The sequence below is a fragment of the Somniosus microcephalus genome, chromosome 15 (assembly GCF_052327205.1).
Source record: "Somniosus microcephalus isolate GS21.2 chromosome 15, FLI_Smic_1.0, whole genome shotgun sequence".
Lineage (NCBI taxonomy): Eukaryota > Metazoa > Chordata > Chondrichthyes > Squaliformes > Somniosidae > Somniosus > Somniosus microcephalus.
The window spans coordinates 68,698,737-68,710,857 of NC_141001.1; the positions used below are offsets into that span (position 1 = coordinate 68,698,737).

Sequence of the window (12,121 nt, forward strand, 5' to 3'; positions counted from 1 at the left end):
TTAGGGATGGGCAATAAATGCTGGCCTTGCCAGCGACGCCCACATCCTATGAACGAATTTTTTTTTTAATGATTCTGGATCATTCACTGTGGTGCAGGCAATGTATCATCAAAGTTCCTTTTATATTTCTCTCCTCGCTCCAACTCCCGATTTCCTGCTGAATATTTTCTAAAGCACTCCACTGATTAGGCTGTGACTAGACCACCAATTCTCCCTTGTAAAATGGACACATGCCAGTTCCAAAAGGAGTCATATTGGGATAAGTAAACATCATTCCTTATACGGATCCCAACATTACATATTTTTAAAAATGGTTTACATAACATTTTATCACTGTTAAAATGTCTTAAAGCGCTTCACACAATTAATTTTGGTTTGAAGTGCAGTGACTGTTGTGCAGGCAAATGTCTCCCTTTAAGGAGAAATGTTCTAAAGTACATTCTAAAACACAGCAATAGTTTGCAAAAGAAAAAGGCAGCAGAGAGATAAAATACTGTTTAAAAGCAATCTCTCTGCCAACAATTATTCTATTGGCACTGCAAAAGTTATAACATCCCTTTAAATCTGTTGTACTGTGGACATGGTCCATGTAGATAATATACAGTTTGCTGAGCTGCTTAGTTCTTTGGCTCAATGAACATTACACGCCCCTTGGAGGGACAAGATATAAACAGCAAGTCACTGATAAATGCAAAGGAATGGACAAGGCCCAGATTTCTGTTGTTTGAGCCGGAAGCAGCGAGCAAGTCTTTCCCTTTTTCATATTGCACACTTACGATTCAGTAAATAAAACTCACAGTTCAAGTGCAGTAACTACAATCCAATTTTACTTATCTAATTAATGTTATAAATATGTTGCATCAGAAAAAGGGTATAACATTTTCATAATAAAAGTTTTTACTATTTCTTCCAATTATACAGTGCAATAGGTCAGCTAATGCACATGTTCTTTACATTAGAAATTTGCAGGTACACATTGATGATACACTTACCCGCACTCCTGTTTATATAATAGTTTGCAAATGCGTACATTTACGTATTAAGTTATCGGCACTATTGTGTGTAGTTCTCGGCACTATTGTGAGTAGTTCAAGGGCACCATACAATTAACAAAAGGTACCTCAGTCATCCAGTGATTAAGAGCCTGGTTTTGCAAGTTGTCACACGTGAATGGGCCATAAGTTTGATGTCGCCTCTGATTTCATCTTCCACAAGTTGGTTTGGCGCTGGGACACAGGTGGCGCATTAAAGGATTTCCTTAAGTTTGAGGGTGGTGGGCTGATAGAAAGGGAGCACTATGATCTTATCCAGTTATCTCTTCCCATGTCTTAAAAGTCACCAGGAAGTTGGAACATTCCTACATCTTGAGGTTTTCATTAAAGTTGCGTTCATAAAAAGTTACACACAGTAGAAGATTTGTTTACTTAAAAAAAGTATCTGAAAAACCTAAACACAGATGGTCCACTTATAATTGCCAATTACCATAAACATCACTAAGATGCACAGAAATAATCAGAATTTCTTCAGTAAGAACTTGTATATATAGGAGGGAAGAATCTTTTGGAATTGCTATTTTCTATAATAGTTTCATACATTTAAATGTAGGAGGATTTTTAATAATGCACACATTTTTTCCAGTACTGTAAAGCTGGATAGCCGATATGGATTTCTGAGTGTAAACAGATATGCTACATCAGTTTAAAATGTAGACACTTGGGGTCTTCCAGGTCTCTATAGCTTAGGGTTACATTACATAGTGCATTTACCCAACAAATCATCCGGGGAGCTGCGTGAAGCTGAATTTAATTCTACATAAAATACAATTCCATCCATTTTAGGTCGAAGGCCTCATTATTGCCTCCTCTGGCATGAACAGCATGTCCCCATTTATATTATGGCATTGCCTCGGAGGTGCAGCTCCTATCGATGGTATTGATTTAATATAAAATGGGTGCAAGACAGTGAATTACTATGGTCATGGCAGTAAGTAAAATCATTCACACTAGTCATGGACCACCAGTAATGACCTTTATCCGGTTTATTTCTTACAGTAACTACACAATGGTGATATATGGTGCAAAGTTGTATCCTACTTTTTCCACATACAATTCTAAAGCTGTCTTGGCACAACTAACAATCATAAATTTACACCGTAAGCTAAAAATAAAATGAAGGGAATGAATCAGCAGATTGCAGAGTTTGCAAAACCTCTTAGAAAGGGCAAATTAATTATTTTATTTAAGCAAATGAGTGTAAGTTTTCTGATCAACCATCATGGCCAGTTTCAATAATGACATTTTAAGTTGAAATTATATTTGAATTAAGTTTGGCAGAGATAAAAATGGAACTTTTTTCAAACTGAAAATGTGCACAATATCAGTCTCTGGATTACATTACAGAACCGTCAAGTCTGCAACCACTTATTCATCCTTCCCTAGCCGGCACCAAAATGTGTATGCTGCTCGAGATCTTACAATAATGAATTCATGAACATAGGAACAGGAGGAGGCCATTGCGTCTGTTCCGCCATTTAATCTGTGTCTCAACACCAATTATAGTATAACATCTTTATAGTTCCTAACTGTTCCTACTGCAGTGGTGGACATGTCGCTTAAGGTGATTTCTGAGACTTTTATTTTTAAAAAAGTAGTCAGTCTCTTGTGGCATTGTACATAGGAAGTTAAGGCCAAGTATAGCCTTCAGGTGAAGCTGGGTTAGAGGATGGGAAATAATTGGATCATGGTATGTAATTCAATGCCCATTTTAAAGGGAAACGTTTTGTCCTGTTTTTCATATTTCCACTCTAAAATCCTATGTCCACATTTATAATGGAAACTCCCTGGGGACGATTTTCCCAATGGAGGCAGGTTTCGGTTTGGGTGGGTTCCAAACTCGCCTCCACTGAGGCGAGAAAAATTTGCGATTTTCCCTAATTTCAGCGGTGTGGGTTCCCCTGGGCAAATTAGTGTTTTGGGACTGAAACTCACCTCTGCTGACGTCACTTTTCCAACTTCATTTAAGGGCTGTTTGCTGCCATGGCTCATTCCATTGTTTTTTGGTTGATGCCGCACCACCTCCAAGCTGTTATTTCCTTGAAAAATGGCCAGCTCCAAGGCAAGGGCCTCCCCGAGGTTCTCGGATGAGGCGCTGGGTATGCTGGTTGAGGGGGCAAGAGTTAGCAGGGAGGTGCTTGTCCCCTCATCTGGGAGGAAGAGGCCTCCCAAAGAAACCAAGGCTGTGTGGGTCCAGCTGGCAAGGGACATAACCTCCAGATCGGTGTGCAGATTGGGTGATTGTTTCTGTTTATTAATGAAATGCCATCCCTGTGGGAATGTATTAAAATTAGGTGATGGCAAACTGTTGGCATGATGGCATCTATTATTTCGGCTTAGGCAGCTCCACATTGCGGGCTCCGCGACACTTACGTGGTGAGGTTGGTGGTCAGAGTGAAAGAAGGCCAGAGAGTCATATCCATTGTCTATCATGTGTTAAGAAGGAGCCAAGCACATGTGCCACAATGGGCAACCTATGCAACCTATGCAAATTCCTTGCACGGCGTGCTTCCATGCGCTGGCGCCTTCTGCCCTGTGCAGCATCAGGTGGGTGAGCAGGAGGTTGGGGCTCCTGCTGCTGAGCTGCCTGGTTCTGCTGCTGCCGTGGCTGCTTCTCATCTGAATCTGAGGTCCATGGAGAAAGGAAATAAATGGTTCCCATGCTGCTGGCAAATACCTCCATTGGGGAAGCACTCAGTCCAAGCAGGGAGAGGGTCTTCCAAGGAGATCCCACAGTTGAGAGGTAGAAGCTGCAGCACCTCCGACTTTGGTAGGCCTGCTAAAAGTGCTGAAAGACCTTTGGAACAAAAATTCTGCAAACCTGCAACTGCTCCCTGATGAAAGCTTTGTTTTAATGGTGGAGCTGCAGCTGTGAAGAGGCCACCCACTTATCAACCCACCAGGATTAGCTGGCGTGGTTTAGGAGGGTCATGCAACACGCTGAAAATGTGGTAAAATAACAAAGGCCTGTCAAAATAGGATTATAGAGGCCCTTAACTACTATTTAAGGGTCTTAACTACCTCTCCCGACTGATGGAGGCGGGACCGAATCGCACCCATCAAACCTGCCTCCGGCAAAATTGCTCGGAGGCACGTTCCGAACCCGCCCTCAGTTTTTGCCATTTTGCCAACTGTCCTGCCTCCAAACCCGCCTCCTCGGGGCTGGGAAAATCGCCCCCTGCTGTGTAAACTGGGCCTACTGTAATTACACACTCTCACCACTGGTGGTGTTGCAGCACCTCCACTGACAGGAGAGTGTAAATACAGTATGACAAGTTTACATAGGCAATTTCTATTAAATATGGACATAAAAAGAAAGTCTTGCATTTATATAGCACCTTTCAAGACCACCGGACATCCCAAAGCGCTTTACAGAAAATGAAATATGTTTGAAGTGTAGTCACTGTTGTAATATAGGAAACACGGCAGCCAATTTGTGCACAGCAAGCTCTCACAAACAGCAATGTGATAATGACCAGATAATCTGTGTTAGTGATGTTGATTGAGGGATAATTATTGTCTAGGACACCGGGGATAACTCCCCTGTTCTTCTTCGTAATAGTGGCATAGGATCTTTTACGTCCACCTGAGGGGGCAGACAGGGCCTCGGTTTAATGTCTCATCTGAAAGATGGCACCTCCGACATTGCAGCACTCCCTCTGTATTGCGCTGGAGTGTCAGAGTGCAGATTTTTGTGCTCAAGTCTCTGGAGAGGGCCTTGAACCCACAACCTTCTGACTCAGCGCCAAGGGTGCTACCAACTGAGCCACAGGCTGACACAGAACTTATAATGGGAAAAACTGACAGAAAGTGGACACAAAGGCTAGTGTTTAATATATTAAAAGTAAATCTCCAGTGGCGTAGCTTACAGAGAGTCATAGGAACTGAGGTTTATTAACAATAAAGGTGTTTATGCTATGTAAGGGATAACATCAGGGCCACTGATTTACAGTGAGTGAATAAATCAGGTTCTATTTTTATTCAAATGTATTCTGGGATTTTTGCTGTACTTTGAGTTGACTTCCACAATGCTATCCAATGCCGTGAAAACATTATTTCTTTATCTATGTATTTATTGCTCATCCCTCACCATTTATAAAGCTGATGAAAATACACTGCAGGATGATAGGCAAGGTCATAGAGTCATCATAGGGTCAAACAGCACAGGAGGAGGCCATTCGGCCCATTGAGTCCGTGCCGACTCTCTGAAGAGCAATCCAGTCAGTCCCATTCCCCTGCTCTATCCCCGTAGCCCTGCAAGTTTATTTCCCTCAAGTGCCTATCCAGTCTCCCCTTGAAAACATTGAGCATCTCCACTTCCACCACTTCCGTCGGCAACGAGTCCTCGCCACTCGCTGCGTAAAAAAGTTTTTCCTCACATCCCCCCTGTATCTCTTGCCCAAATCCTTAAAATCTGTGTCCCCTAGTCCTTGTACCATCAACTAGTGGGAAAAGCCTTTCCCCGTCTAGCCTATCCAAACCCGTCATAATCTTGTACACCTCTATCAAATCACCCCTCAACCTCCTTTGCTCTAATGAAAACAAATCCAGCTTCTCCAACCTGTCCTTGTAGCTAAGATCCCCCATCCCCGGAACCATTCTGGTAAATCTCCTCTGCACCCTCTCAAGGGCCTTCACATACTTCCTAAAGTGTGGTGACCAGAACTGGACGCAATACTCCAGTTGTGGCCTAACCAGCACTTTATAAAGGTTCAGTATAACTTCTCTACTTTTGTACTCAATACCTCTATTTATGAAGCCCAAGATCCCATATGTTTTGCTAACCACTCTCTCAATATGTCCTCCACCTTCAGGGACCTACGTACATTAACTCCCAGGTCCCTCTGTCCCTGCACCAACTGGAGGTAGATAGCTGGTATTTAGCAATACTGGGGAGGGGGAATGGGGTTTATCTGCATTTGGGAACAGCTAAATGGGGATATGGGAATTTATAGTGAAAAAAAGTTGACAAAACGGCATGTTGTGCAGAAAGAAAATGTGTGCAGATGTAAGATTTTTTTTAATGAAATACCCTGTACCGATATACAAAGTCATCCTGGAAAAAAAAACAGGTGCCTTTGACTTGTGCAATATAATATCAAAAACATTTGACCTTTCTACACTTCCAATTCTTCCTGTTATTGACAGCGTTTCAACTCCTTTCATTTGAAATGCAGCCATTAAATACTGTAAAAATAAATAGCATTACAGCCACTTCTTAGTTCAGTCAACAGGAGGCAGGCTAACCATGGGTGTGGGGGAAGGGGGGGAAATTGCAGAGAAAAAAAATTAAGTTAATATCAATATAATGTGTGTGTGTGTGTGTGTGTGTGTGTGTGTGTGTGTGTGTGTGTGTGTGTGTGTGTATCCATTCTTGTGATGCGAGTGTCACTGGCAAGGCCGGCAGTTATTGCCCATCCCGAGTTGTTTTGTAATGATGGCGGGAAGTCTTCTTCTTGAACCATTGCAGTCTATTCTTTGTAGCGTTTTGATACAACCGAGTGGCCACTTCATAGAGTAATTAAAAATCAATCACCTTGGTGTGAAACTGGAGTCACACTGGGTAAGGATGGTGAGTTTCCTTCCCTATGAAGGATGCTAGTGAACCAGGTGGGCTTTACAACAATCCGACAGCTTTATAGTCACTGAATTTTAATTTCAAGAGTTTTAATACTAAATTCAAATTCTCAATCTGCCATGGTAGAATTTAAAGTCATGTTCTCTGGATTATTAGTCCAGGCCTCTGGATTACTAGTCCAGTAGCACAGCCACTACACTAATGTACCCAGCCAATTATTCCATGAAGAAAAAGACATTACAGTATAATAGAGAACCAGACAATCTTTCTCGACAACTAGAAATATTACATATTTGGAGTTAAATAAATTAAGAGAGACTTACCTCCTGCGGTAGCTCTAATTTGGACCGGTCATCCTGCCCGTTGGAATGTAAACCCATCAAGTAAGGAACAGGAGCATCTAAAAAATGAAGGAGCGATGCAGGGAGGATAGGGACGTATACATGCTGCCACTGACAGGGGAAGAGTATTGCAGTGATACTTTCTGCTACTGTCATCAGTCGCTGGTAATCTGTTTATAAAAATACACACAACCATGAAAGTGTTATATTTAAATCCATGCAGTAACTGTCAACTCCATTTTCCAGATAATATATTTGACCTGGAAACACCACGATCAAAAGCAATAGCTATGAAGACAAGATATCCCACTCTCACCATCTGCCACTTGGTGATATTTGTTGTTTCTGTGTGAAAACTGTGAAAATATTCAATGAATAGCAATTTCTGCTCTTATGACCCCTTATAAACCTTGAAAATAGCCCAGGAAAATTCTTCTAAAACAGCAACATTGACTACAATTTTTATAATATTGCACATCCTAATAAACGTCCAGTAATTAGATCACAATTCTGAATCCAATCCTGAAGTGTGGAACCAGTCTCTCACAAACAAACAGAAAAACACTATTGCAAGCTCCATGGTATATTTGATTACATTAGCAAAATAAAGCACATAGGAATGATTTCAAAGATGTTGGCATCTAAAATTGTAACTCATCTTTCTCTTTCAGATGCCAATCAACCCACAGGTATCCCACAAATACTGGGTTAATGAGACTCTCAGAATTTTCCAATGTAGGATATCATAGACCACGAAATAATGTATAAAGAGCCAAGGCTGGGGACTACAGGTGCTGTGGTCCTTTGACCAGGGATCTCAGCCCATTTAGTCCATTTGTGCCTTAGGAATATTCAGGTTAGCACCCAAGTGTTCATATTTCACATACTTCATTCCAGATTACACAGCAACCTTGAAAAGTCATTGCGGTGTGCAAAACTGGGTCATTCACAGCAACAAATGCAGATTGTATTTTAGTTCACAATTCAGAAAAACACCACTGACATATCAGGGCTAAGTTTTTAAAAAGTGTCAACACACATGCTACTGAGCTGCAGGCTGAACAGCAAGACTCCCTGTTCCTGGGACTAGGGACAGGGTCACTGGCAAGGCTTGGAAGCTAAGCAGAGTCAGGCCTGGTTAGTACCTGGAGGGGTGACCATCAGGGAAGACCAGGTGCAGAAGGTCACGGAAGGAGCCCCGAGGAGGGGCGGTTGGTGGGAAGGTCACGGAAGGAGGGGCGGTTGGTGGGAAGGTCACGGAAGGAGGGGCGGTTGGTGGGAAGGTCACGGAAGGAGGGGCGGTTGGTGGGAAGGTCACGGAAGGAGGGGCGGTTGGTGGGAAGGTCACGGAAGGAGGGGCGGTTGGTGGGAAGGTCACGGAAGGAGCCCCGGGAGGGGCGGCTGGTGAGCAGGCCCGGGCGTTGGGCTGAAGATTGTCGTCCAGGAGGAATGGTGGAAATGGAATGGCGGCGCGCACAGACGCAGCGGCTTTGCTTCTCCCAGGACGGTGCTATTTACGTTTAATGTTAATGTTATTTGTACTGGACTCATGGGAGCTTGCAAGATCACATTTCGTTGTTCATGTACTTGTACAATGACAATAAAGTTGAATTATTATTATTAGTGATTTTCAACACAATCACAGATGAAGATGCCAGATAAGCAACTATCTAGAGCTTCTGGTCTCAGGAAGATGACTTTAGTTTCTGCTTGCCTTGATATTTAATGGCCATCTTTGGTTTCAAAAACAAAAAAGATTCCTCAGTTTCTTCCAAAATTGCAATTTTCATGAACTAGCAATTATTTAAATTAGGATTTCATGTTGCAAATCATTAAAACAACATTGCAAACTCTAAAGGTTCAAGCACTACTGACGCTTCATAAGTTTTCAGCATTCACATTTCATATCAGTTGAATATACTCAACCAATTATTACGATACAAGGCCACTGAGGCACTGACAATGTAAACTTCATTTAGGAAAGTGTCAACTGACTAAGATAAATAGTGACAGTGCAGACTAGATCCAACCAGCAGTTGTCAAAACTGACTCCTTCAGAGTACCTGGTAAATCTGTACTGCAGCTGACACCCTGCATCGATTGAAAATTTGAGATAACTCAGCATAATGAATTAATCAGAATGGGAAATTAAAACCTAATTTCATTTCAAAGATTTTGAATGGTAATATCTCCACAATTAAGTAGAATATAATGTTATCTGTAAATGGTGATATTTATTAAAATGGAAAGGTTATTAGGAATTTTTTAATTCAACCACTTTTCATTTATTATGTCTACTTCTCACTTTTATTTAGTTTACTTTTGATTTTCCTTGGTTAAATTAGGGCATTGATTACCAAATAGCTGTTACTTTTATAGACTGATAAATTATCGAATTAAGGTGAATGACATCAATGCTCTACTTTGGCACCAAGTATCAGCATCAATCCTCCCACCAGATCAGATGTGACACAACTATAGCTATATGTGCAGTAAAAGAAACTTCCTCTACTGTTCCCAAATTATGTTAACTCCAATCTCTGAACAACCCTCCACTCCAACTGCCTCAGTGCTTCTTTTCATGTCTCACACCAGCTATTCTGGTAATCTGAATAATATTTCTAATTTGATACTAATTAGCGGCAGTTTTGTGCTATTTATCTTTAATGTTGATAATCCAGAGTCCCCAAAAATGAAAGCCAAGTTCTGCAACCCACTATGAAACCCACTCCCCAGTTGTTCTTAGAATTGTTTCCTTAACTAAATTTCTTCCTTCAATTTGTTTTTCTTGCTTACGGAAGGAGAGAAAAACTGGGTGGGATTCACCTCAAGCTAAGAAATACATTGTTCAGTTGTCAAAAATGGAACTGAAGGTGAAGATTGAATGTAGATTGTAATTTGAATTGATGTCTTGGAATTTTTACATAATAGAGAGGGTTTGCAAACAGGTTACAATATTACATAGTATTTACAGCACAGAAACAGGCCATTCAGCCCAACAGGTCCATGCCGGTGTTTATGCTCTACATGAGTCTTTGTTCCTCCACTGCATCAACAAATTGAAATGTATTTTCCATTCTTGCTCCCAAAACGTATTACTTCACATATTTCTACATTAACCTGCACTTGCCACTTACCTGTCCAATCTGCTAGTCTGTTTACATTTCCCTTTTAGTCTCCTACATTCTTCCCGGCAGTTTGCTATTCTTTCCAGTATCAGTAAACTTCACCAATTTAATTCCAAGTCCAGATTATTTATTTAGCTTCCATGGTAATGCATGTGGTGAGTCTAATGTTACATACAATAAATTATAAGAGCTATTTAACACAAGTGAATAAGTGAAATTGTGACAGAATATTGTGGCAGTTATGTGGCATTTTCAGACTATTTCCAAAATTGTGTTTATATCTGTACATTGTGTGTTGCTTGAGAACGGGAGGATTGTGTGTGCATTGGAGAATGTATTATTGTGCTGATATATTATAAGGAAAATGCCCTGTAAATTGCCTGAAATGGGTCCTCAAAATGGAATTTCAGCTTAAAGGAAATGGTTAAACTGAATGCTGGGGAATCCAAAGGGCTGAAACTAATTAAAGCCATGAAGATGTACATTTAAACAAAACATTCCTCACTAGTGACAGAAAATCTATTTTGGAAGGCACAAGCCAGGAGATGTAAATATATCATGCTTTAGCTGATCCAGTGCAAGGCCCTCTGTTAAAGAAAAGATTGAGGAGCTCGGGAGTAAAACTGTACTTTGGCATGCCTAGGCATCCATTAATTTAGAGGTCTTCACTTACATGACTGTTAGAAGTGATTGACAACTAATGAGGTGAATTCTTCTGATTCGTCAATTCACTCGATTAGTCAATGGAATGGAAAGGATTTTGTTTTATACTAAGATATATAAACGGGTGTTTGGCATGCCTCTTGGATTATTTTAGATTCCCTGTTTACATTTACAGGTTGGGTGACTGGGCAGAAACATGGCAAATGCACTATAATGTGGATGAATGTGAGGTTATCCACTTTGGTGGCAAAAACAGGAAGGCAGATTATTATTTGAATGGCAATAGATTGGGAGAAGGGGAAGTGCAACGACACCTGGGTGTTCTTGTGCACCAGTCGCTGAAGGTAAGCATGCAGGTGCAGCAGGCGGTTAAGAAGGCAAATGGTATGTTGGCCTTCGTAGCAAGAGGGTTTGAGTACAGGAACAAGGATGTCTTGCTACAGTTGTATAGGGCCTTGGTGAGACCGCACCTTGAGTATTGTGTGCAGTTTTGGTCGCCTTACCTGAGGAAGGACGTTCTTGCCATGGAAGGAGTGCAGTGAAGATTCACCAGGCTGATACCTGGGATGGCAGGAATGACTTATGAGGAGAGATTGTGTCGATTGGGCTTATACTCACTGGAGTTTAGAAGATTGAGAGGGGATCTCATCGAAACCTATAAAATTCTGTCAGGCCTGGACAGACTAGATGCAGGAAGGATGTTTCTGATGGCCGGGGAGTCCAGAACCAGGGGTCATAGTCTAAGGATAAGGGGTAAGCCATTTAGGACTGAAATGAGGAGGAATTTCTTCACCCAGAGAGTGGTGAACCTGTGGAATTCTCTACCACAGAAGGCAGTTGAGGCCAATTCATTAAATATATTCAAGAAGGAGTTAGATATATTTCTTAAGGCTAAAGTGATCAAGGGATATGGGGAGAAGGCAGGGACCGGGTACTGAATTTGGATGATCAGCCATGATCTCATTGAATGGCGGAGCAGGCTTGAAGGGCTGAATGGCCTACTCCTGCTCCTATCTTCTATGTTTCTGTGTTTCTATTAGATGTAGACTCTTTTGTAGTAATCTTTACCTAGTATATGCAGAACGGTACATTTACAAGTGCCAAAGTATAACCAGGACAAAGAGGAAGTGGTTATAGAAGTCAGATTGTACGGCTATACGAGCAAGTGACAGGCAGAGATAAGTGTGTCACTTCAATGTATAAATTGTCTGAGATTAAGGAAGGTGAGAGTTAAACCACCTAGTTCAGATACAGTTACTAGTGGATAAGGTAGATTTGGCCCGGAGCAGAGGATCAACATCAAACGGATAACACCTTTACCAAGAGAGGTTCATCACCCAATAGCCCAGAAGCCAACAT

At 41.4% G+C, this 12,121-nt stretch overlaps 1 protein-coding gene across 5 annotated transcripts in view; it reads right to left on the reverse strand.

Moving 5' to 3' along the window:
• Positions 1-12,121, reverse strand: part of LOC147107010 (DENN domain-containing protein 5A-like) — a 239,324-nt gene that overhangs the window by 124,554 nt on the left and 102,649 nt on the right. For all 5 annotated transcript variants that reach the window (XM_086007967.1, XM_086007963.1, XM_086007965.1 and 2 more), the window contains exon 5: positions 6,954-7,141. In XM_086007967.1, coding sequence (XP_085864093.1) covers positions 6,954-7,141 — 188 coding nt within the window. The remainder of the gene's footprint in view (positions 1-6,953; positions 7,142-12,121) is intronic.